The 27,388-nt window shown below is 47.7% G+C and overlaps 1 protein-coding gene across 1 annotated transcript; it reads right to left on the bottom strand.

Annotated features, from left to right (window-relative positions):
* Window positions 1-480: 480 nt before the first annotated feature.
* On the bottom strand, window positions 481-7,297 carry LOC119090775 (dehydrogenase/reductase SDR family member 11). Its single transcript, XM_037213582.1, has 5 exons — window positions 7,144-7,297; window positions 6,522-6,691; window positions 5,693-6,124; window positions 2,491-2,640; window positions 481-1,721 (listed from the first exon to the last, which is right to left on the bottom strand). Exons 2-5 carry the CDS (start codon window positions 6,651-6,653, stop codon window positions 1,680-1,682), a joined length of 756 nt encoding a protein of 251 aa, XP_037069477.1. The 5' UTR covers window positions 6,654-6,691; window positions 7,144-7,297; the 3' UTR covers window positions 481-1,679.
* Between the last annotated feature and the right edge of the window lie 20,091 nt (window positions 7,298-27,388).

Genomic DNA, 27,388 nt, shown 5'->3' with positions numbered 1-27,388 from the left:
ACTAGAAATTGGCCAGATTTGACAATCTTCTGTCGGCACAGCACCTGAGCAAAATTGTATTTAAAGATTCGCATATGTAACTTTTGAGCGAAAGCTCAGCATATCAAGGTGAGGTGCTTGATGTCCAGCGGTATTTGCAATTATAGATAACTCTCGCCTAACAAGCATGCTATCAATGAAGCAGGAAAGCACTGTTTTTGGAGCCCGATTCAGGCTGACTGATACGTTCTATTGACATGACATGACATGATGCTTTCGATTGACATGACATGACATGATGCTTTCGATTGACATGACATGACATGATGCGTTTTATTGACATGACATGACATGATGCGTTTTATTGACATGACATGACATGATGCATTCTATTGGCATGACATGACATGATGCGTTCTATTGGCATGACATGACATGATGCATGACATGACACGATGCATGACATGACATGATGCGTTCTATTGACATGACATGACACGATGCATGACATGACATGATGCGTTCTATTGACATGACATGGCATGATGCGTTTTATTGACATGACATGACATGATACGTTTTATTGACTAACTCGCCATGTTTGGCAAATTAGGAAAAGCTGCTATCAGAAACCTAGAGCCGTTTTAAGCCACAGTGCTTTCTAATGTATGTTTGATATATTCTAGTGTGCATATTTGGATATGCCCTTGAAACAACGTTCACATAAGTGAGCTGAGAATGCTTATTTCAGGGGTGTTTTTATCATTAGACCTTGGGAAACTTGGGGCGCTTTTTAGCTTTAATAATAATAATTAGCACGCTCGGAGCTATCATATTCTTGCACATGGCCCGCATGGCACACAGGGACAGAATCGCCGCCCTCTGGGCTGAAGTAATCCTTCCACCAGCCTGCTCACCTCATGTTGATGGTTTCGCTCAAATTGGCAAATGTTGATGTCACGCTTCCTAGGAAACTAAAAAGGGTTATCACGCGCCCAGTTGGCTGGTTAAATACCCTTCGCGCAGGTGGAGGGGGGGGGGGGGTCATCAGTTTGACAATTTGACAATTTGACAACAACAAACAAATTTGACAATTTGACAATTTGTCAATTTGACCATTCAAGACCTCAAAACCAAGAGAGCTAGAGACATAAAATTCACAGAGTATGTGGTCTGTATGTGAACTCAGTCGTGCTAAAATTGGAGTTCCTTGGTCATAAACTTCGGGGCAGATAAGGTCAAACAAGGTCAAACTTCAGATCGGTGTCCAAACTGCCACCAGACCTTCTCATGCAATCGTCGTAAGCCTAAGGAAAAATTCACTGGTGCTCATTTGAGGTCATTCACTTTGTTTGACCTCCAAAAGGTCATGGCGACCAAAACTCATAAAAAAACGGTTGCTAGGGAAACACCTACGCCAATGGCAATACGCTGTTATTTGCATGGTTTTAGGGTAATCTACGCCAACCCAACTAATACAAGTGTATTTTTACATACCACAATCGCGAACGTGACCACAAATTTGTTTTCTATGCTAACTTGTGCTTTTACCGTGATTCAAAGGTTGGTAGAATGAGCGTAAGTTACAAATGCGTTATTTAAGAGACCTTTTGATTGAATATTTTCACACAAGGACGCGTCAGTTGGTAACATCGACGTGCGTGACATCATCATCGTCCATGCCGGTCGAAGTAGATCGCTTATCTTTTCTGAGACGTCGGCCTCATCAGAACATCATGAACCTGAAAGCATAAAAGAGCATCTCAGTACCGTCAATGTTGGCCTTTTACACGGGCACGTCCTTCAAATCGAATATGAAATGAAGTGATGCACAGTCGCCGCCTAAATGTTGTGCGCCCATCCGATTTAAACGGGCGACACCAGATTCCTTGAGACATTCTACTGCTGCACTCATCCGATTTAAACGGGCGACACCAGATTCCTTGAGACATTTTACTATTGCACTCATCCTTGCTTTAAAGCAGCGACTTTTGCAGTTTGCTGGAAAACTTGAATGTTTGCTAGCTCACTATAATCATGCCCTTCAACAGCTTTTACACTATGCCTTTACATATCCGCAAGACTGAGTTCAATCAAACACCAATGCGTGAATCGCACAATTATGATATATGGTAGAACAACCTCGACCAGTAATATTTCGTTCTGATTCACCGATTTGAAGCCAAACTACTACTTCTGTACCGCTGTCATCGTAGCACTGAAGTAGTAGGCTAAAAGAGATTTGTCATGACTGAAATTAATCTGGATCGCGCATTTTGATCAGGACAATCAATGAATCTTTCAACATAGGCTACGGCTTAAGGCCGCGGCATCATTCCAACGGAATTTCCCAGACTCAAACTCAGACCCAAACACGTGTCGGGACCATCTACAATGTACACATGGCTTTGACAGCTCTGCGTTCAGGAAATGAAATGAGTCTCCATTTAGTTTTGCATATTAACGTCATTTAGAGTCCTATAGACCCGTCATGTACTCAGATGTCAATACCTGCACATCAGGCGGAAGGGACATGACAAAGGTGACTGTTTTGGCGATGGCGCTGGCGTCCATGCCGCCGGCCATGATGACGTCACCGCGGGCCATGTCGTTAAGCATCCGGCCGACGATCTCGGTCTTCACGAGGCCGGGCGATAGTTGCTGGAAGAAGCACGCGCCGCGGCGTTACTGCGCTGAAAGCGTCTCGATGCTGCAAATGCGATCCAAGGAAGCATGCATATGAAGAGATGCAATCACGTTTATTCGTGCTGTTAAGGACCGCAGCGCGGATAGCTGTGCGAAGCAGGACGTGCGAACGAAAAAGTGCACAATACGAGGCAATGCGTTACGAGGAAATGAGATACGAAAACTGTGTGCACGATTAAACACGATTAACAAATTTGCATTGGCATAAGGCAGGAGCAATAGCCTCATTCCTATTAGAGAAAAAAAAACAGGAGAATGGAGATATAGATGCTTTGATATTTCGGCAAAATGCTTTCTTCTGATATTTCTCCCTACTTCTGCCTACTATGCCTGCGTACGCTATTGTTTTCTTAAAAGGCATGCTGCCGAAATATCAACGCATCTATATCTCTATTCTCCTGTTTCTCCCTCAGGAATGAGGCTATTGCTACTGTCTTATCTAGGTGAATTACGTTTCCCACAAATGCACTTAACAACTTACGTCCTTTGTGTATACGATTTTTGTAACAAATGTTAAGGCGATAAACAGGAGATCAAAGCTACAGTTTTCTTTTGTGCATACGAATATTTACGTATGACGATGTGCGATATGAAAATTTGCATGGCATTCATTGGCGTAGAGTAACTAACGGTAATAAAAAGGCTATCAAGCCTGCCGGGGAAAAAGTGTTATGAGCAAATGCAGTGCAAACTATTCCTGGTCGAGCCTTAGAAAAAAGGAAGTTCCTATGAAGAGTGCGGCCGAGCTGTTTCCGTGTGTGCTGTCATGCCTGGCGGCTCGCCTCATCACTCGTGGAAATACAACTGCAGATCTAAACTTATGGTAGTTTTCCCCTAAGAACATGCCTGATGTTATTAGGGAGCGTTTCAAAGCGCACCCTTGCAATGCGTAAACTTTCGTGATCTTTTCAAACGTGCAGCGTGACAGATGGACAGGGCTTTGAAAAGGACTAACCTTTTGGTTTATATGGCTTTTCATTTCGTTTGCATGGCTTAGAATATCTAACCCTCGCCTTCGCCTTCTCCTCCTTGGACCTTTGTGAAGGACCTTAGAAGCGCCTCCAGGATCTAGAAAGATTTTAGATCTAGAAGCTAATCTTTTTACAGATTTGATCCGAACCCTTTGAATGGATGGGTTTCTGGGATCAGAGCTCGGACGGACCGAGACGGACCAGACAATCATGCTGGAACCATGCAGAAAACGCTACTGCAAAGCTGACTACAAGCTGCACCAGATGGATGTGCTTGATCGATGGAGATCTTTACGTCAAACCAGGCCGCATGGATTAACGCTCTAGAGAGCCTCCCTGCCATTTCAATAACTAAGCTTGCTACGACAAAGAGGAAGGCTGAGTTAAACGTACTTGGGAGAACTCTGTCAGACAGACAATAGTGTGTACCAATGCAGGTGACCTTTAATTTGTCATCTCAGATCAGATGGATGATAACGAACGTTGCAATGATCCGTCAGGCTATACCAACAACCAAATAAACAATATCAATCGATAGAATAAGGATGGAAAGACCTTTTAGATCGTAACATAGGTGTCATCAAGGCATAAATCGCGCAACTTTCAGTTTCAGTCTGTAAGTTGCTATGTGCATTTGTGCGGAGCATTATGCACATGGATAAGACAGGAGTAATAGCCTTATTCCTCGGGAGAAAGCTAAGAGAACAGGAATATAGATGCGTTGATATTTCGGCAGCATGTCAAATGACCTCAAATGACCTGACGTTGGAAAAGCAAATCACATGTGGAAGGCTTTTCTTGCGAAGAAGTAGGTTTTTGTCGTTTTTTAGCAAAATGTCATTGACATAACCCCAGGAAAAAGGTCTTAAACCATGAGCCGTGAAATTCAGAAACTTTAACTTGTATAAGATGTGTAAGATGAGTTTGAACTCAGGTTCTTAATATCAGTATCGTACCGAAACCGTTCAGCAGTCATTCCGGAAAACCCCAGTAGGAGGACTTTAATGTTTCCCTGGAATAACACTTTAAAGCATGCAAATAATTAGAAATGAGCTGATTTTATCATATCTGATGTTTCCTTCATATCCTCAATCGTGGAGCATTCCATTTTAACAGACAACGAAACCTTCAAGCAAGCTTTTAAAGCACATTATTCTAATGGAAAATGAGCAACCGTCCACAATTCCAATACGGTATTTGTATGACCACTGAATGGTATCAGAACGTGTTCGCGCCCAGATAGAACTACACGGACAAAATGATGACCGATGTTTCCCCACACTGACAGAATGCTTGGGAAAGTGTTCGAATTACTGACACCGGAGCTTGACTGTGCCGAAGACTGCATTCGTCTCAAAAATGGAATAATTGTTTCGACTGGCGTCCTCGTCTGGTGCACGTAGACAATTTTTCTAACCGTTATCTATCTAGCCGTCGTTATGTATTTTTTAATCCTGATGATGATTGCATGGCTTCTGACTTTTACCCATGCACGCCCCATCCGAATTCTCTCCTTTCAATTGCTAGGATTGAAATCAGTGTCTGCTGATTCTGAGTCCAGTGTACTACCAACTGAGCTAACCGCGAAGGACGACAGTCCGAATTTTTCAATTTCGGATACGAATACCTTGTCCCAATCCTGCCGTAAACCTGTTAGTCTAGTCCTGTGTTCGAGCTTATGTTATACATAAAGTTGTGTTACAAAATATGGTCACATACTGCACGAGAGAATGTCCTTAATTCATCTTACTTTCTAGCATTGGACGGAATCCTAAGCCCTGGTAGGAATGGCGACCTACTCTGCTGGATTGACGCGGGATGCGTCACTGGTGCAGGCCTCAAGTTCTAATTCTAATTTATAGTTTTAATTATAAGTTATAATGTGCTTGGAAGGCCTAGAGCCTTGTTTAGCAGTTCTAAAACACTTGCAAGTCGCGTTAGCACCGATATCTTTTTAGACCTTAGGATGGTTTAATGTGTCCTTGAATTCGGGTTCCGAGGTTCAAGGTCGACTCCCGCACAAAATCGCGACTTACCGCAACTCTGATTTTGTTCGTCTCATCGGCCGCCAGCTCCTGGCGGAGCCCCTCGGTCAGGGCCGTCACCGCGAACTTGGTCGCCGTGTAGAAATGGCTGTTTGGATATGGGCCCACCATATGTCCGGCCTGGCTGCAGATGTTGATCACCTGTCCCTCGGTGACGTCACGATCCTTCATGCCCTTAATAGCCAGCTGAGCACAGTGTGCCAGCGCCAAGACGTTGACGTCCAGTATAGTGCGCCACTTGTCGATGGCGCCATCAAGGAGGCCCCCGGTAAAATTGAGGCCGGCGTTGTTAATGCAGACGTCGACGCCGCCGAACTGTTTGGTGATAGCACAGAACATGGCCTCAATCTCGTCCGACTTGGTCAGGTCACAGTGCATCGCTGTCAGGGAACCAGATGAACCTTTCAGTTCGGCAGCCAGCTCCTGAAAATGTCAGATTAAAATGATGCCATCAATGGTGAGACAGTCCTGCTTTTATCAAAAATCACACAATTTTCGAGCCTCATCACGTTGTCTAAAATGTTCAGCATTTAAAAATACCTTTGAAAATCAGCGTTAGATCACGCAGAGCTTCAGAACGACGGAATAAACCTGTCTACGTGGGCTTTGGTCTACTCACGACGCCTCAACCCTTTGACTGAAGATAAGTCGTAGTGTGTTTTCATGGTGCTGATATAAGCTCTTCATTGAGTGCATGTTACGTCGCAACATTTTCTGGATAATTTTTCAGAATAAGTCGTTAGCAGAAAAGGTACAAAAAGTAGAGTTTCACTCGATGGTCCATTCTAAGCTATGTGTAGTGTTTCCAGGTATGACCTACCTCGATTCGTTTGTGATTCCTGGCGCATCCAACCACCGTCATTCCGTGATGCACAAGCTCTCGACAGATGGCAGCACCGATGCCGGCGCTGGCACCAGTTACCAGCGCGACTTTGCCTCTCCAGCGGTCCATAGCAGGTAAGCGTTAGCTCAGATTGCAGGCTTGATCACCTGTTCATGCCATGCAGGATTAGAACGTCGCCAGCCCGAGTTGAGCGAGGCTTGACGGTCAATATGCATTATAACCGAGCTGTCAGCTATTACGGCCTTGTGTCAGCTTAATGGTGTCGTTAATTTTCAGCGTATTGGTCACTCGCCGAAATGAAATATCGACATTGCCTCCATACCAAAGGCTTTGCTGACAAGTTTAGGTGACTTACCAGAATTGTCAACTGGTATCTGGATATCTGAGAATGGCATAAAACTAGGCTAACATATATTTTCACATCAAGGATTTCCCCTGCGACGCGGCAACGGCCACTTGACGATGGCTGTACATGACACAAAATAGGAGTTACGCTGCATTCATGGCACACACCAGACACATCCCTCACAAAATCTGCCACGCTCACCAACGAGTCTGTCTTCCAGATCACTGCACACACACACACACAGGTCCTCACCTCGCTCGTGATCTGCTGCGCGCTGTTGGCGCTCGGGTCTGCTGTCGCGGAGGTAGCACCGGCGAGTGGAGCGCGTGCTGGGCGTCTGACCCGCGCGCCGCCCGGCAGAGCGGATCGAGCGCGTGAGAGGACAGTGCTGGCGAGCAAACCGCGTCGCAATCGCGTCGCTCAAGTCGATAGATATGGCAGGCTGGGCGGAGGTCCCGTGAGATGCCGTCGGATAGAGAGTGACCTCCGCCCCCGCGATAGAGTGCCTGCCGGGCCCGCGCCAATAGCCTCACAGACGAAGCCAAGGTAGGATGACATGCGACTTCATGGGAATTGTTGACAGCGGATCAAGGAGCAGCGGGAGAACAGGCTTAGTCATTCAGACGTGCAAACAACCTAACTTTAGTATGCCACAGAAGCTCAATAGCTTTGCCTTCGTTACGTGGTTTTACCCGGTCCTTGGACAAAACGTAAAAGCACATTTGGCGAATATCTTTTCGTCGTCTGCCAAATGAGGAATCGCAAAATTGCGACACGTCGGCAAGTCAAGACGCCAAATTGACCAACGGCTAGATGGCGACCTCCAAAACGGCGATGTACCAAAACGCCCCCTGTTGATCACTGTGGGCTCTGACTAACACAGGCGCCTCTCGCTGATTCAGAGGCCCCGACCAATGTCAATTTCGGGCACCTGCGTGCGTGCGTGCGTGGGTGCATGCGTCCGCGTTTGTAAGTGCTAGCCTAACGACTCCGAAATGTGAATAGACACCCGCCTGTCAGAACCAAATTGCTTCGTAGTACCGAAATTGCGGCATTGTTAAGCTTTTCCGTGAAAAAGTGTTCAAAGCCCTCCAAAGTAGTTTAAGATCTTTTTTGAGGTCGGAACTGGTAGGATGGTTTTTCGACGGTGTGTTAAATAGTTGTATTTACGAGTCAGAAGACCACCTTCTCCATACGCACACTTCTTCACGGTGGCGGCGCCTGGCGACCGCCGCCGCTCCCCCGCCACCCCGCTGGGTAATCGCCGCGGCGGTCAAGAGGGGACTGGTCACCATTGTGAGATCTGATCCCTTGGCAAAGGCCGCCGGGCCTTGGAGGTGGGCGCGATATCGCTAGCCGTGCCCGATGAATGCTTGTAACTGAGCAGTCCGGCATCGAATATTTTGCAGACTGCCAACAGCCTGCTCAATGTGCATGCACCTAGAGTGCGTGTTGCGGGATACGTCGTGGGATGCATGCAACTTATGACAACGGGTGTACTTAACAGTCTTGTTTGACTTTGGACCTCAGAAACTGAGTTGGTTTCATCAAGCCAGGTCTTATCAGCATTGCGTACGGCTGGTCGTGTTCTGCATTTGCTTTGCGGAAGCTGCCGTTCTATTTCGCATAGATCTTTCTACGCTCTTTTTACTCGAAGATGTGCCTTTCCAAGAGATGGAATTTTGCTGTCATATTAGTGTCATATTTTGTATCATTTTTATTGTTTTAGTGTCATGCCCGAATGTATTATGGCTGCAGCATTATCATACCATTATCTTAGTCAACGTCCAAAAATCGAGTGCGTTATCAGGCGCTTCCAAGCCGCAATGAATGAAACTACTAGCAAAGCTGCCCTCGCCCGCCAGAAATAGCTGCGATCCAACGCGGTCGGCGTCAGTGGTATGCAGACAGGGGGACGCGGCCCCGGTCGCATCGCGGCACACCCCGCGGCACGCCGCGCACAAAAGGCGTCCTCCCTCGTGTGGCGGGCGGGGGCGGCCCGACCCCGACCGGCGAATCGAACGGCTCCGAGGCGCAGGACCTCACGACACCTTTAGCGTCTGCACTTGAGAAACGAACTGCTTGCTAGTTCGGACAGCTGGCTTCACAGTGTTGTACACTACGCAGTTGCACTTCTGTTAACATAAAACGTTAGATGCATGGGCATGTGGGCTCTCCTATGCAGATTGCATATCTATTACCTGAGCGAAAGCCGTTTTCACGTTGAGCTGAACCACTGAATAGTTTTAAAAGTTCAAAATGTTTCTAGGAGATTATACTATACACTAAATACTGACAAAAACGGCTTCCATGCAATTTCACTAGTATGCATAAGCAGGCCTTTTGTATCCAACTAAGATTATTTGCATGTCAAACAAGTCTTTTAATCATGTCAGAGACCATACTCATACTAGTAGCATTTGTAGTTTAAAAAGGTGTTGCATGGCAACGGTCAGTAATTAGTTGCAAATCCCTTGAAGCTTTGTGTGTCATGAATGATTACTCGACATTAAACTCATTAAGACGTGGTTTGGTGACAGCAATGGCGTCTTACGCTGGTGCAAGTCAAGCCCTACAATAATTCATTGCGCATGCATAATACTCCGGCGTGCAGACAATCATCTGGAAGCAATGCCTTTGAACCGAATCTTACCAACAACTTATTTCTCACCCTGATATGTTTGTATAACTATACAAGCTAGCATTTGCTTGAATTGACGTTGAAAGCTCCTGGTTTTACGGTCAGTTAGTATTTCATGCATGCCAAATGAAGCCGGCTGTTTGGCTTAGTGCCAAGGCCCAAAAATAGGAATACAGAACCTTAGCAAGAGGGACCTAATAGAAGCCCTCTGACTGACGTTTCGGGTCATGACACTACGGGTGGGGGCCGGGTCCAAGTCCAATCGTCCGTTGATCTTGGGTCTCGCGGGGTCCTCCGGTCCTTCTTCGAACCTCATCAAATAAAGTCCGTGACCGACTGGGGACCGCTAACCGAGACACATCCCCTTGTCATGCACTGCGGGCCCCTGGCCGACAAGGAGCCCAACCACCGTTTCAAAGACCCAGACCAATGTCAATCGTGGCCCCTGATCTTGCTCCTGTTTGGCAAATGGGCCCCCAAGGTTCAGAATGACAGGGAGTCATCTGTCCGGTGTTCACGGTCTCTGGCCGAGTTAGACATCCGGGTTGTCTCAGGGGGTCCTTAACGGTACAAAAGGACCTCTGACCGATATTTCAGTCATCACCCTACGGACCACGATTCTTTATGTGACCTACAGCCGGTCTTGCAGGCCATTATGCCCTTCAGCCGGGCCTTTGATAGTCTTTTCTGTTGGGTCGCCCGGGTCCCTCTTCGGGCCTTATCAAACACTGCCCTTGGTCGCTTCGGGTCCATTGCGTGCATAGGGCCTCCTGTTAGGTACTGGGTGTCACTGATAGATTCAGGTGCACCAACCAGTGCAAATCACTGGTTCCAGCTTTGTAGCTGATTGCGAAGTGGGCCCTCAGGCCTACTTCCCACGGTCCGATCCTATACCAATACGGAGTGGACTGTGCAACGCTGGTGGTGCCTGACCGACATATAGACATATATCGGCTCAGGATGCCCCTGATCGGTACAAAAGGCCCTCTGACTGTCATTCAAGGGCCGGTCTCCGCAGGCCGGCACCCCTAAATAACACACCGACAAGTCCTTCGTGCTCTTAGACCTTCCAATCGAGCTCTCGATCATCGGACCCGGTGGGTCCTCCAGGCTCTTTGGGCCTCTTCCAACATTGCCTCAGACCGATTTGGAGCCCTTTGTCAGCACAGGGTCCCCGTTAGGCGCTGTGGGGCCGCGACCAATGTAAATCGCTGGCTCCGGTTTTTTACCTGCTCGGGAAATGGGCACTCAGGCCCATGCCGCCACAAAACCGACTGTGCGTTTCTGATGGTGTTTGATCCGACATATAGCCTGTTACCGACCCAGGGTCCCCTGATCCGTACAGGGCCCTCTGGCAGGCATTGAAGTGACCGGACCTCCGAATGGTCTTTTGAACCCCTCGGGCCCTCAAGTCGGACGACTGATCGTGGGTCCCGAGGGGGCCTCCGGGCCTCTCGGATACGAAGCGGGGGCACATAGCCCAGTGCATTGCCCTCCTCTGCCCACGCTACTGTTTCAGAAGCAGCAACATTAGCCGGTTCTAGAGCTTCAAAATTCTATCAAATATTGAAAATATTGGCGACAGAAAAACTCTGGCTATGCTAGCGACGTGTTCTGGCGGTGGGTGTACCAACATCGGTCCCCTCCCGAAAATGAGGACGGGGAGGGGCCCAGAATGGATAGGTTATTATGGCCCTATCATTTGGGCTCATCTACGTCCCCCTTATGGGCCTAAAATAGGATCGTCCCTCCCAGGTCTTTTCCGGCCATGTTCCCAGGTCTAAGAGCAAAAAATGATCTTTCCGGACTTGACCTGTGACTTGTCTGGGTATGAAAGAATGACACTTCCCAGACCTAACGTGTGCCATTTTGTAGTTTAACCAGACGTGGGCTTATCCCGGGCCTAAAAGATGAGACGTGCCTATTCGGCACATGGGATGTTGACCTTATCAGCTTATTAAATTAATCATGGGGCACTGGGGGCATACGTCTCCACTTTGGTCCAGACGGGCCCTCAGCGCCCTTCGGGGCCAACGATCAAGGGTCCGACTAGGGGTCCCGAAGAATTTGCCAGAGACTGTATCAAGGGATCCTGGCCCGCGAATGTCCATCAGTGCGCCCCTTGCGCCGATTGGTGGCCCTTGCGGGCAATGAAGGCCAGTCAGTTGATTCGCGACCACTAATTTTGAACAGTCTTTCCCGTGGCGGCCTAAAGCCCACTTCCAAATTGGGAACCATTTTGGGGCCTACGATTGTCAGTCAGAGGATCTTTTGCATTGGTCGTGATCCCTTAGGCAATGGGGGACCGCTGTACCGGTCAGGGGAGGGGGCGGTCAGTGCGCCTTACAGGGGACCCCATGTCGGCAAGGGCCCGAGTCAGCAATGGTTCCGTTTTCTGCGTAGGGACAGGAATGTGACCCTGAATGTCAGAGAATCTCTTAAATTGACCAGCCCGCTGATAATGAAAGGAGATAGGACAAATGGCAATGATAAACGATGAGACGGTGAAAGAGCAATGTGTCGGAATGGGCCCAAGACTGAACGTAGCTCTGGACTTCCACCCCATTTCGGTAAGGGGCCGAATGAGCTGAACTGGAATCATCTGCCAATTACTGAACCCCTGTGTCGGTAAGCAATCCTTTGGCATCAGTGAGGCCCCCCTACGTCAATCCGGAATCAACTGCTCCGGCATGAGGGTCTCCCGCGCCAGGGAGGGGACCCATGCAGTGAGCATCCCCCTGTGACCCTCGTGATCGACCAGGGGGCCCCAGCCACTGTGTCTCCAGAATAGTAGCCGGAAAGTACCCCGGTTGACGAGCTTGGACGGAAATCCCCTTCAGTCTCTGACTGGAAAAGGCAATGGGTTACCTAGTGTTCTTCTTACGGGGCTCCATGTCTACGAAAGCTAAGGGACCTCCTTAGTATCGAATCCACTGAGTCCCTCAGCGAACAGTAATGACAAATGACGAAAGCTGGACCTAGCGAAATAGACTGGGCAAATCTGGTGGTTCATCTGGGTGCCTTTTCACCGGGAGCCTGTATCCAGCTGTGTGCCGACCCCCACCCTCTCTTACCAATGCTTTGGCCTTCCCTCTGTTATGAAAGGGACTTCATGGGATCTCAGATAGGCTCCTCTCGGGACTAAGCGTTTAGATGGACCATTAGATGTCATTTCATGATTGAAAATGAAGAGCGCTGCGAAGACCAAATCATACTGGTAACGCTTTGTATCACCGCTATGTCTTCCCTGCCATGTTCAATAGCACTGTCGTCTTAACAATCGCCATGGTACCTCTACTGTTGAGAATGAAATCACGTTTGGGATTGGCCCAGCAGGCGGTAATGACCTCTTACCGAGAGGCGCATTGGTTAAAATTTGAACCATTGCGTCACTACGGACCCTGTGACACTCCCTTCTCTAAAGCCAAAGTGCGCCTTGAGACACTATGGCAAACGTCATAGGGGAGAAATTAAAGCTATGACATAACATGTCGTTGGGCCTGCGGGATAATAAATTCTTGTTTGCATATCTTTTTGCCTTAACAGAGTGTTTCAATCCTTCGTAGCAGTTACTAAACTTTGATAAGTTAGTGCGCTGCAAACATAACAGAACAGACTCGTTCGAAAGCAGGACCAATGAAATATGCTTCTTTCATAATGGTGCGCGAGAGGCCAAGTAAGATTTGCACCGCAGGACCGGTTATAGGGGTGGTAAAAGTGTACTTCTTGTCGCCGACCAAATTTTGGGGTGAAAAATTATCGCCAGTAGCGTAATGTGATGTGATATGACAAAATGGTCGTTAAGTCCATGCCCAGTAGCGTCATCAGTAGTCAGCTTATCACCGAAAGTCTTTCTTCACTGCAGTTTCAATATCATGTACATAATCGAAACGTCCAGTCATACACTGCCCTTGAACAAATGTCAGGATATGTGCTGCTGCTAGGAAGACAGGTGTACGTGCCCTGAACTGACAAGATAGCCCAATCACAGCAGGAGTTTTCTTCCACCCTCGGGACGTAGAGGCCTCATATTTAAACTCGATCTACGGCTGGATTTGCTTTCCTCGACCCCTCCCCCCCCCCTCCAAAAAAACAACAAAGAACCTTGATAGCTAGGGCAGCAAAATGCATGGCAGATTCCGAAACATCAGCAAGCGACATAGGCAATGACGTCAAATATTGGGCCTTTCCGCGGGGCCATGCCCCCTTATAAAGATCCAATGTGCGCTTTGAGCCCCATCTCAACCGTCACCAAACTATCCACCATACCTTAGACATGCTCCAAGCCTGGCGCGACATGCTTTGACTGGTGGGCGCCTTCCGTCGTGCCCCAACAAGTAAATTGCATCGTTTTTTCTTCAAAACTTCACATCAGGCGGATAGCTCTTTCTGAACAAGTTACTTGTCATGACAGGGGGAGGGGGGCGATGCGACCCCCCCCCCCCCCCCTACGGTCTTCTGAGGATACCGACGCGGCATATTGTGCAGTTTTGCTGAAATCTTTGGTGGCCTCTGGGGCATCCATTGTGCGCGTGTTGACCCCAAAAACGTGCCCCTAGCAATTCTGGTTTCAGAGTAGCGATGTTTTTTTACGATCCTTGCAAGACGATTCAAGGCCGGCGGGTGCGGCAGGGGGCAAGCGACGATCCAGCCGACCGCGCGCGGAGGATTGGCACTATTACATGACCGAAACCCTACGTTATAAATATAGGCTCCAGACAGATAGAACTACATGCCATTGTACTCATGATTAAACAAGGGACACACCTCTTTATGTTTCATGTCACTTCACTACATGATTTCATATATATGAACATGCAAGGCTGATGTTTGATTTTCAGGAAAATTTGACGTTCAATTTGGTCTAGTGGGGTCAGTTAACAGCAAGAAAGTTGTTACCAATCACGAGATCTCACTAAAGACAGGTCATCGTTTGTTGGTTTTTTGCGAGGCTTTGCCTTTCTTAGTTTGCAAACGTCAGAGAAACCTCCGTACCCCTCCACCAAAGTTGCCATTTGCAAGCAAGTTACATGCAAATCTAAGATAATTATGCGGTTATATGTAATGCTAGGCATGTAGAGTGCAGGAGAATCGATTCAAATTGACTTCTGGGGCACTATCGAATATCAATGATGGGCTGGGCCCCTCAATGCTGATTCCCTTCCCCCCAGCCAACATTTCTAGCTGTAAAATTACCCCCCAAAATGAGATAAAAGCTTACCATAACACAAAACATCTCATCTGGACTAAATTTATTGACCATGATCCATGGATTGCTATCTCCCCCTCATCACGCATAAAAATTAGCACTGCCGTCATCATGCTCTCACCACACAACCTATATTGATTTCTACTATCATTGTAGGCGGTATAAATGGTAGGCTGTCCGCCTTTACAGCCTGTACTTAAATGTGTACAGTGATAACGCTTATGGTTTTATCAGGACAATTTTGCAATTTAATGTTAGCAAAAACAGTAATGAAACACACCATGTTTGCCTACATGTAATGCCATGCTCACAAGTGCAAAGAAAATATGGGCATGAATGAGCACTGCAGAATGAACGGCTTCCAGAGCTTTCCTGTTACAGTACGGGTGCGATCATCATGACATAGCTACACTATCCTCAGAGACAACTAAATGCCAACCTTTCACTGACCTCATAGGAGAGCTGGAGCGCAATACCATAAAACCACGTGCTGTATGAAGTAAAACTCTTGGTAAAGGGGGAGATGACAATGCAATTTGTACCCAGGGGTGGATCCAGAAGGGGGAGGGGGTCATGGGGCCATGACGCCCACCCTTTTGGGCCCCGAAGGGGCTCATTGGCTCCGAGCAGGCCCATAGCCGGGCGAACAGGTGGAGTTTTTTTCAAACACAAAACGCAACAAAACTGGGAATCTCTGGACTTTTAGGCGGTCTAAAACAGTTGTGAGCGAAAGTGAACGGCCCATGAGAACTCGAAAAATTATTCACTGGTTGGAAAAGCTATGAACTAAAAATTTTGGGCCCCATTTTACTGTCTGGGGCTCCATGCTGTTTCCGGGGGACCTATGCGCCCACCTGCAGGATCATTTCGATGATTAAGGAGCATTCCACGTTGCTCTTCATCACCGTTTCTTTGCATTTGCTCGGAAGGGCCTGTGCTGTTGTTGGGGCCCTTCATGTTAGCGTGCCGGGGCACTCTTGTCCATCACGGGCCCCTCCACGGATTCTTTCCATTCGCCAGAAAGGCTCTGTAAGTTAGAGCCGGGGTATTTTCGGTTGCTCAATGTCCCTTTACGTGGGCCTCGGTCAACCTACCGACACCCTTGCGATGTGCTCATGGGCCCTCTACATTGGTCTAGAGTATTTACAATTCTCTGTCACTTGCTTAGGGCCGTAAACTCTTGTTGGAGGCCCATCTAATGGCCTGCTTGGGCACACTCAGTCGTTCGGGGACCCTCCACACTGGGTGTTGGGTGCTTCTTTTCTGAAATGGGGAGTCCTACGCTCTTGCGGGGGCTATCTGATAACCTGCTCGGGCACATTCGATCGTTTGGGGACCTCTACATTGGGCCTTGGGCACGTGCTGTTCGAATGGGGCCCTACACACTTGTCTGTTTGCCTCCTCGGCTACACTGGATTGTTCGGGGGCCCTGTATATTGGGTCTTAGCGTTTGAGTTTAGGGTCCTACACTCCTGTTGGGGCCATATGATAAGCTGCGCGGGTACCCTCCATTTTTCGGGGGCCCTCCGCAATGGGTTTTGGTAATTCTTATTTGAATGGAAGGCCCTACGCCCTTGTAGGGCCCCTTTTGGTAACCTGTTCGGGCATATTCCATCGTTCTAGGAGGCATTCACTTAGGGCATTGGGTACTTTCCGTTTGAGTGGACAGCCTTACGCTCCTGTTGGGAGCCCTATCTGTTAACCTGCTCTGGCGCACCCGATCATTCGGGGGCTCTACTTTGGATCTTGGTATTCCTTTTTTAAATGGAGGGCCCTACGCTATTGAAGGGGACCCTACATTTTTAATTGCTCGGGCACACTCGATCGTTGGGAGCCGTACATATCTGGTCGTCAGTATTTCCTCTTTGAATGGATGGCTTTATGCTCTGGGCGGGCCCCATCTATTAAGCTTCTCGGGGCGATGGCGATCTATTAAGCTCCTCGGGCCGGTGGCAGAAGCAAAGGGGGTGAGGGCACGGGCCACGTCTCTTGTCCCATGCCGATAGGACCTCAAGGCTCTGAAGGGACCCATAACCGGCCGAAAAGACGCAGTTTTCGCACATCAAAATTGAATGCCTTTGGACCTACAGACGACTAAGAACAGTTGCTAGCAAAGGTAAAGAGTTCGTGAGCAGACGAAGTTAATTCTTTCCTGATTGAAAGGTGTTACTTGGGGGGGGGGGGATTGGGAGCTCATTACGCTGTCCAGAGGTCTTACGCTGCAGCCCGGGCCCTATATGTCCATTTGCCGGGTCAATCTGATCGCTAAGGAGCTTTCCATGCTTCCTTTGATCTCTTTGCATTTCCTCGTAGGGCCCAACGCTGCTGTTGTGATACTACCTGCTTCCATTTCTTGGTGCTCTTGATCGGTCAGGCTTTCCTCCATGGATTTTTCCCATTCGCCCGAAATGCTTTATACGCTTTTCTGAGGCCTCATATGCCAGGGCGCACTCAATTGCTCAGGGGCCCTTCACATAAGTCTCCGGTTTTTTCCACTTACTTGGAGGGCCTCGTGCTGTTGCTGGGGTCCTTTTAAGGTAAGGCGTCGAGACACTCGATGTTCAGGGGTTCTCTACCTTCAACAAATGATCTTTCCCTTTTATCTCATTTGCAGAGGACTCTTCACTCCTATCGAGGCTCTTTCTGTTAACGTTCCCGCACACTCTTACACTGTTGACTATACTCAATACTCGATTCTCTTGATCGCGCAAGGGTATTAATTGATGGTCTTTGGTAATGCTTCTTTGCTCAAAGGGACTTATGCTCTGGGTGGGGCAACACATGTCAGCCTGCCCGGGCACTACCAATCGTTTAGGGCCCCACCCTGTTGGTCTTGGGTTCTTTTTGCTCGCCCTGAGGATCCTATACTTGTTGACGGGAGCCACTTTGTTGGCCTCCTGCGGCACTCATGATTGCTCAGGTTTCGTCCCAATTGCCCTTGGTGCCTTTGCCTTAGAGCAGTAGTCGAATATGCGCCGATGAATTTTACACGCAATTGCCGAACGCAATTTTACGTGTCGCCGACGTCGTAGGTGTCATTTCCCTTGGGTATTGGGTGCGTGACACTTATCATACCAGTGCATCACGCTCTAAACATGCTTTGAATGCTAGGACATGCACTCCTTTATAACAAAGCGGAATTATATGCAATGCGAATGTCACTTGCAAAGTTGCAGTGCACTCAAATTCACTGTTCACTTCATATCAGTCGCATCACAACAATAGAAACACGGCCTTGCGGCCAGATAAATCCCCATATCTAGATCTTTTTCAGTAATTTATGCTGAATAGCTTGGGACACTGAGAGTCGGCTGATAAAAACAACGAATCGGCCGACCGGCCGGGCCATAGGAAATGCACTGACTTGTCGCCGACCTATCACCGAGTCGACCAACCAACTAAAAACCATAGGATATTTTTGCCGATAGGTTGGAATGAAACTTAGCAAAGACACCAGGGTGCTATAGAGTACGGTAAGGGGTCTTTACAAAAACGTTTGGTTGTGTTGTGTGGCGAGATTTATTACAATGGAGGCATAATATCTACGATTGGAGACCTAATCTTGTGTCTTACACAGTGTGCTGTATTTTGTCGTTTTGGCCGTCACCAAAATTTGCTGTCCAAACACATTTTTGGGACCAGGCTTCGCGTGAATAAATGATTTTTTGTCGCCGACCTTATCCACCAAGTCGGCAGGTTTCACCACCCCTGACCGGCTACTTCGAATAAAAATTCCGAGCTTTTCAAAAGAATTTGGAAAAACTGGTACTATTGATCAAATTGCGCGCGTCTGACATGCCAATAAATGATTTCTAAAAGGTAGCATACCCCCTTTAACAACACACACTTTCGTAATCAGCATAAATAATAACACTGCCATTGGCAGGGATTTGTTGTCCCGATGACTCACCTGGTTGGAATGTTTGCATTCCAATACACTCACCCGGACGCGGCGAATTCGAATCGCTTAACGCGATCGCTGTTTATTCTTGACAGACATGGTCTGCGACCGGTGGCAGCGATTTATGATCTACCCTCGCGGAGCCATCAATCTGTCTGTAGAACCCAGGTAAAAGTTCTGGCAAGGCTTCTGTATTATATCGGTTTAGAACGAGTCCACTGAACTATTTATAATTTAAGAGCGCCGCTCATTTATTCCATGCAATCCTTTAACGCCTGATTCCGCAGTTTGTTCACTTAAAAATACGAACAAAATTGACCTCGCGGTAGTTTCTCGCTTCTGTTTCTGCTCTTGTTACAAGGAAGAAATAACAACAAAATGAAAAACTGTGCCCATTCTTCACGAGTAAGCTACATCCGGTGATTATTTTGGGGGGTGACCATCAGGGGGATTTTATCAGCCCTGTGCACCCCAAGCAAGGCTCTGGCTACGCCCCTGCCTATAAACAAAAACAGATCAGATCAACTCCGTTGAATGAGGGGCAATCGAGTGTCGGTTGAACCATTTTATGCCTAAGACAAGCAATTCCCGAAACCTGCTTTTTTGCGGTGGTGTGGTGTAAGGGAGGGTAGTTCGAAAAACGCACTGCAGCAGATGTCCAATTTATGTTTTATGTGCCAATCAGTGGCAATGCTGATCCATAAACATGTGGCAAAGCAGCCGTACGATCAGTGCACACTCAGTCATGAGTGGGACGGCCGGACCAGGGCAGCGGCCGCCGACGGCGGACTGAAGCAGGGCTCAAATAATTATTTCCAAAATGTCATGTGAATAAAAAGCGGACAAGGGCCTCCATCTCTTTCTCCCCCCCCCCCCCCCCCCGGGCACCGGACTTGCTTCCCAGAAAGGTTCCTGAAGTGTACCCTGAGCCTGGCCCCTCCCCCACTTCTTGAAACGTTCTTACGTTTATGGCCCATAATGACCCTTTCGCAAAAGGCGCCGTGCCGGGGAAATGGGTGCGATATCGCTGGCTTTGCAAGCAGAATGCTTATAACTGAGCAGACCGCATGAGAAGATTATGCACACAGCAAACAGCTTCAGGAGACCAGAGTGCTTATTGCTTAAAACATTGCGAGGCGCATGCGGCCTACAGCTATCAGTATACTCTGCCTTCTTGTTCGAATTTCAACCTCATAAATTATTTTTGGGCTTCATGTAGGCAGGCATTTGCAGCACCGCGTTCAACTGGAAATTTTACTACGTTTTGTATTACTGCACCCTTTTTATTCGAACTCATAGCTTGCAAAAGGTTGAAATATTAGTCACGTACTTGGATTTATGATTATCGCAACACTCTCATGTCATTTAACTTGTGACAATGGTTTAAAAATGCGCAGCTGGCAAAGCTCAGGCATGTCTGTCACCTTCCGGGTGGTTGAGGGTGACCGAGGGGGCCTCCCTGCCACGCCAGAAATAACTGCGATTCTATGGGGTCGGGGTCAGTGGTATGCAGACAGGGGGACGCCGCCCCGGCTGGACCTTGGCACACTCCGCGACACGCCGTGCACAAAAGGCGCCCTCCCTCGTGTGGTGGTCAAGGGGAGAAGGCGGCGGCCCAACTTCGACCGGCGAGTCGGACTGCTCCGAGGCGCAGGACCTCACAATTCATTTGGCGCTTGCACTTCAGAAACGAGCTTTTTGCTAGTTCGGACAGTCGCCTCACAGTGCTAAACAATGCGCAGTTGCATTTGTATGGAACATCAAACACCAGAACACACATCGGAAATGCCAGCATAGTGCACAGCGTCATCGCCATCGACGCGGAATGTGATTATGTATGTGTATGTCATACAACGTGGCTCATGCGCTTATGCCAGGAAAGCGACATGCCTCTCAACGTGAGGGATGAAAAGGTTAAATGCAGTGCGTTTTCCTGTCAAATCTCACCTGGCTTTAACTATCAATCACTGCTTTCAGGTATCCTTGTAAGGGTGTGATGAAGTAAAAGGGCACACGTGCCGATTAAAAACTCCTTAGAAGGCCACCAGCCAGCCACATTCCTTGGCGGAAAGTGCGTGCTAAAATCATCAGTCAGTTTCCGGTATCGCTTGTCGGCGAGCGGTCCGGAGCGGTGAGGTGTTGGAAGGGGCGACGCGATGATTGATGACTCCATGAAGGCTAGGTAGTCGAATTTAGGTCAACCAGTCCGGGGACATTTTCCGCTCCAGGAGACACTTCTGTAAATGGGATTGAGAACGCGCTCCTATATCCTCAGGGACAGATTGCAGAAGTAAATAGTAACCAACTGAATATTAAGCATGCTGTGGTCTTTTCATTTTCTGCCAATATCCTATCAGGTCCATGCGGATAGATACTTTTTTGCCGATAGTTATGAAGAAACCTGAGAACCTATGCTGCTTTTTCGGAGACGCATCACCTGAAACCACCACGCCCTGTCAGCATGTCATGTTTGGCTGATGCTGCGCGATTTTCTGCTTATGCACTGGGTGAAAACTTTATTCTGCATAGCATCGACGAGATTCTCAAAGTGCCGTTGGTCATGCTTATGGCTGATCTTGTCATACAAGTTTTTAGTGTTTGAAGTCTCGTCAAATTTGATTTTACTGTTGCCAGTATATATTGGTGTCAACACTTCTACGATGCTGCAATAAACCTCTAGCGTACCGAACAAACATTATGAAAAGTTAAAATACGGAAAACATTGTGGCATGTGGCATATTCAAAACCACATTGGACATGGGAGTACGTCACCACTTCGTTGGTATGCGACGCTACTGTATGTGGGCGTCGATGGTGATCTGTGGCGTGTATCAGCCAGTATTTTGGTAAGTATCTTGGTATACTCATTTCCAAACGATGTTTTGATTTTTTTCTTTTAGGTTGCACCAAGGGCCAAGATAGGCCTTGCTGTGAGGAAGTAACTGTGAGGGCAAGGCATTGCTATGAGGGAGGACAAGTTCAACAATTTAAAGGTAAATGTCAAGTGCAGTATAAAACATCCCTATCAGTCCACGTCATGGAACCGGCAAATCAGGGTGAGGTTTAAGGAAACCGTACATCTCAATTTGTCCCTTTGAGTTTTAATTGAAAGGGAGGTGTGAATGAAACTAAGCTATGACTAAAAAAGTGCGGACTTTGTTACTGTGGAATATTCTCTGGGATATGTACCAAACAGTTCGTAAACGTTTAGCCCTGCCAGTATCATGCCCACAACGTCTCAAAATTTGTAGGTGCCCGACTCAACCTGTTCCTTGAGGGCACCCATGAATTTATCTATGCCATGGGATATTCTAGCGATAACTTGGTCGCCATGCGTGGGACAGCCGGGTCTGGGCAGTGGCCGCCGACGGCGGACGGGAGTAGGGCTCAAATAATTGTTTCCAAAATCTGTCATGTGAATAAAGAGCGGGCAATAGCCTCCATCTCTTCCTCCCTGCCCCCCCCCCCCCCCTCCCGCGGCACTGGGCTTGCCTCTTAGAAAACGTTCCTGAAGTGTACCCTGAGCCTGGCCCCTCCCCCACTTTTTGAAACGCTCCTACGCTTTTGGCCCACCATGACCCTTTGGCAAAAGGCGCCGTGCCGGGGAAATGGGTGCGATATCGCTGGCTATACCAGCAGAATGCTTGTAACTGAGCAGACCGGATGAGAAGACTATGCACACAGCCAACAGCTTAAGGAGACCAGAGTGCTTTTTGTTTAAAACATTGCGAGACGCATGCGGCCTATAACTATCAACCTACTTTGTCTTCTTGTTTGACTTTGGACCTCACAAATCATTTTTGGCTTTATGTAGGCAGGAATTTGTAGCACCGCGTTCAGCTGGTAATTGGAACCAATAACTGTAAGGCGCCTGCACCTCATCTGACGCTGAACATGCGGCGGACTGATGCAATATGGGAGTCCTCATTATGACCAGGGGGGATGGAAACCACCCGTGGAGCGACAAGGAAGCCATTTGCTGCCGACTGGGCTTCTGTTCGAATTTGGATGAAAAGTTATGTTGTGAGCTCAAAGTTCTGATGTTGAGTAAGCAGTCATCAAAATACCAGGAGATACCGGCTAGACGATATGATGATGCTAAAATAAAGCTAGATAAACATTATCAAAATAAGCATGATGAATGATGCCGAAAAACCGGACGCAAAGGGTCTGACTTAATTTCATCAAGCAATTGTTCATCGAGAGTCCAAGACGGTGGCACCGCAGTCGATCCACAACGCCGGGGTGATGTTTGCGCTGCCGTGACGTCGCCACATGGTCAACCATGATCTTGTAATGCCCTTGTATTTCACTCTATATGACTATGTGAAGGATTTCGATATTGGAGGAGAGAGGAAAGTCTATGTTTATTCCTAAAAGTGGCTTTACTTCACCACGGACGCACGGAATTTATTGCAATGTGTAAAACAGCGTTGTGTCAACTCGTTTCACTTGCTTTTTCGCGTCAGAGTCGAATGTTTACTGTCATTATTGATATGCGCTCATAGTATTGCACACAAAATGCGGCAAGGGTGGAGGAACGGCAAGTTGATAATGGGGAAGGGTGGCACTCGTCCCCGGGAGCTCCCATGTGAAAGAGCTCCTCATATGTCAGCAAAAATAAGATGCCGTAATAACATGATAACCATACGATATCAATCATGGGTCAGTTAATGATAAAACGAACCAAGACAGTTATGTTTTGCCTCGAAAGCAGTTTTCTGTCAACCCAACAAAATGTTTTGAAGCTCTGGCTCATCCAGGTAACTTGACCCTTTCAAGCTTTCACCAAGGCATTGAGTTGTATGATCTATTGGTTAAGCAACACGCCCAACTGGCTAGTATGTGCACACCTCTCATGACAGCAGATTTCGTGTGGACGATGTGTTGCCGATGCTTGAGCTACGTAGCCAAACAGAACCATATCTATCGCGTTGAGTTGGCACTCCAGAGGAATAGGTAGCAGATTTGAATAGAGCAGCCAACGCGAAATGAGGGTGGCTTGGAACGAGGGCATAAACGCGTGTGTTATCGCTCTCTCTGGCGTTTGTTTATAGCACCCAGGTATTGGCGTAAAGAAAATGTCCCGTGGAATAGAAACCCTCACGCTACAATTCTTTGTTGATGTGCGCTGAAATGCGCTGATGACAATGACAAAATCACAATGCGCTGAAAAATTGTCTTTTGTCAGATAATGGCCGACATAGCATACATTACACGCGCGCTTACAAACCCATGACATACGTTTTGCGAATGTAAAGGGATGTGAGCTAAAAGGCCAGTCCTCGTTTCTGGTAGGTGTCTGATTTCTTGTCACTGATTTTCTTTTGCTCTTTTGGAGTGTGTTTTGGCTTTGAAAAGTGCTTTGGCTGATGAACATCAATATGCAATAATACCCTCCTTTCTTGCCGGGGTGAAAGGTAGATGACGCCATACAGCCTCACCCGCTGAATGCGTCATAAAGGACCAGTAGAGCGCAGAAAATATGTCATAGCATCTTGTGAACTGCAGATGTTAACATTAGATGAATTACTCTCCGTCATCAACGTTGCAACCATCGCACAAAAAATTAGCAATTTATCATCGGGTATCGTTAATACTTCGATGCACACACAGATGTCTGCAGAACACATGTCAGACCCAGCAGAGCTATCTCCACGGCCTGGCAGGAGTTTAATGCGGAAGGCCGTGACTGCCCCCTCAGCAGGTAGATGCTAAATGTGGCAAGCGTAAAAAGCATGCTTGTAAATGCCGACAAAGCTGTTTAGTCCCTTCTGCCTACTGACTTGATTACATCCCATGACAGTTATATGCTAACACGCAGAGGCAGCAAGGTAGCCAGCAGCAGGCTTGGTGGCGACGACAGTTCAGCCGGATGGGAAGGGGAGTGGCAGTAATCCACCGCTTGCGGATGCAGGTAAACTGTACTGATACAGAACCGGCGGGGAGGGGAGGGCCCAAAGGATAGTATAAAATATGGCAGCAACGGCACACATTTAATGACTATCCCTTAGAGTCCCATGCTAAATGTTCTTTTTCAGGCCCACGGCTTTCTAAATTTTTAACATATGTGTGCATGAAAAGTGCACATAACTGAAGCTTGAACAATTCTCTTTCGATTTCTGAGATCAAAAGCGTGCGCCGCGGCACTTCCGAGCTTTAAGGCAAAACATAGGCCTATGCAAGCGCTGTGATATCCAGGTGTGGGATCGAGTCCTTTTGCCGCGAACTCTTCAGCATAGTTGAAATAGGAAATAGATTGAATTCGGTCACTGACCATCAATTCAAGCATTGAGTACGAAGGATCTTTCGACTTAAATATGCATATATATATACATATATATATATATATATATATATATACACACGTATGTATGTATATATTTAACATGTATAGCCTAAAGATGCGGCCGATTGTGCTGCGTTGCCGACAGTGTCGGTGATCTGCGGTAACCTGATACCTCTACCTGCGGCCGCAGTTGCGTGAATGACATATATTCTACAATACTTGACAAGGCTGTGCGCGTCAAGCCAAATAAGGTGCTTCAAGACGTTACTATGCCGTCGTGTTTTCGCCTGCCTCCTCTTACTCGTACGTCTAAATGTTAGCAGTGTTGTCTTTGTAAAGTTGCGTGACGTTACGGCCGCCAACAGCGATATCCGGCATCGACGATAGACGCGACGACAGGAACACCCAAGCAATGTTTACAGGAACAGCTTTCGGTTTGGTGTGCTTCAAGTTTGTCAGACCATTTACGATGCCCGTGTATTCTTATCATCTTTTCCACACGCGGCTTAGAACCATGGTGGTTGTTCATAACAAAGCACCCCATTTTGTCTCGACTCTGTGTTCAGGCATTGCAATGCCCAAGAAAATCAGTGAGACCGGTTACAACTCTCCGAGCAGTGTCAGTGGGCTTGGCACAATGCTCACATATTGGTCGCGTTAAACGTAAACCAAACTCCGCGTTAGAGACTACATTAGAAGACAGGAAATCGGGAAATCGTACGTAACAAAACCAAACTACTGAAACAACAATTTCATTGGCTGTTTCCATAGGCCTGGTGAGAGATGCTGGGTTTTGTTACCGGTTATCCTAGCTTTGGAGCGTACAAAAATTTCATACGAAATTAGGTCTCTGACGATATCTGTGTAAAAAGGGACATGGTGAAACGAATCATATTAAGGGTTGATAGATCAAAAGGAGTGTTCCACATCGATTACATTCGGGTGGTACAAATAAGGTCACAATGAATCACTCCAGATGCATCGCTTGTGCGGGAAAACTTAATGTGAGCAGTAAAGTGCCCCTGGGTTTAGCTATTACGCCATATCATTTCGTTTTACTGCATGTGGTGCATGGCTATGCATGAGGCAACATCACTTTTTCAGTCAGTGCCGACCTGTTGGTGTTGTCTGGACGGCCGTCTTTCTTGACTCAGAGACCATTGGATACATCCGAATGCTTCCAGAGACTCTAATATACTCCCCCCTGGAGAAATTCTCCTCCCCACTTTTGAACGCATGGCCTACAACATACAGCTCTTGTCACATATTTATCCGTCCTAATTGCCAAAATGTCCAGTCAATATTCACTTCCTTCATCTTTCCCTATGGCGTACAATATTCCTCCTTTAGGAGATATGCTGGTTCCGGTTCTGCGCTTGCGTCACTTGTGCAAATGTAACCAACGCACCGTTCACTTGCTCATCGAAAACGAGGATATTACATTCAAACACACTTAAATTAAAACTGCATGTAAACTCGCATGGTATCAGGGTTGGGCGCCTACATTTTTTTTAGCTTGCTACAATCCAGCTGATGTACATTTAAACAATGACAATGCATTTGCAGTTTATATGACGGCTTGGTAACATTAAGAACTAATGCAACGGTAGGCTAATGCAACGAATTTATGATTAAAAATAACCTGCGCTATTTGAGCGACAACGGCTGAAAGCCCGCACGGTCCCCTGCACCTTGTTCGCCATTACCTCTCCACTGGCAAACCGCCTTGGAAGGCTACAATTGTCTGCCGACCGCTTGCCTCCCTCCCCCCCCCCCCCCTTGATGACACCCACCCTCCTGACCACCGCCGGTTTGGCGTGTTACTCAATTATCGCTTCCCTCCATGCGGATGCTTTTACCTCCAGTGGCACGTGGAGCCGCTTCTGTTCTGAAATGGCACCTATTCAATTCGTCCCCTCTTCGGGTTCCGCCCACCTGTCTTCCGCCCACCTGTCTACCACTTCGTTACCCACCCAGTGGGGCGCCGGACACGGCAAGCTGGTGCTTACGCGCAGAATGTAAACATCGTTGGATACAAATATGGATGACACCATAGCAATGACCACCCTCAAAAACACCCTATAGTATATTTTCATCGTTCTCGTAAACATACCTCGACATTTTGCTTGGGCCCGCCAGGATGTTGTCTGGTCACACGCCGGCCGAAGTCACTAAGCTAGGTCTTACAAGCATGTGTGTGTGTGTGTGTGTGTGTGTGTGTGTGTGTGTGTGTGTGTGTGTGTGTGTGTGTGTGTGTGTGTGTGTGTGTGTGTGTGTGTGTGTGTGTGAGTGTGTGTGTGTGTGTGTGTGTGTGTGTGTGTGTGTGTGGTGTGTGTGTGTGTGTGTGTGTGTGTGTGTGTGTGTGTGTGTGTGTGTGTGTGTGTGTGTGTGTGTGTGTGTGTGTGTGTGTGTGTGTGTGTGTGTGTGTGTGTGTGTGTGTGTGTGTGTGTGTGTGTG

Source organism: Pollicipes pollicipes, unplaced genomic scaffold (genome assembly GCF_011947565.3).
Source record: "Pollicipes pollicipes isolate AB1234 unplaced genomic scaffold, Ppol_2.1 Scaffold_1600;HRSCAF=1878_pilon_pilon_pilon, whole genome shotgun sequence".
In the NCBI taxonomy this organism is placed as follows: domain Eukaryota; kingdom Metazoa; phylum Arthropoda; class Thecostraca; order Pollicipedomorpha; family Pollicipedidae; genus Pollicipes; species Pollicipes pollicipes.
Note: the sequence above shows the minus strand (reverse complement) of the source record. Positions and strands in the feature narration are given on the sequence as shown.

Coding starts and splice junctions, on each gene's coding strand:
- LOC119090775 (XM_037213582.1), bottom strand. CDS start 6,653: ATGGACCGCTGGAGAGGCAAAGTCGCGCTGGTAACTGGTGCCAGCGCC. Junction 6,125..6,521: donor GGAATCACAAACGAATCGAG/GTAGGTCATACC, acceptor TGACATTTTCAG/GAGCTGGCTGCCGAACTGAA. Junction 1,722..2,490: donor CCCTTCCGCCTGATGTGCAG/GTATTGACATCT, acceptor TTATGCTTTCAG/GTTCATGATGTTCTGATGAG.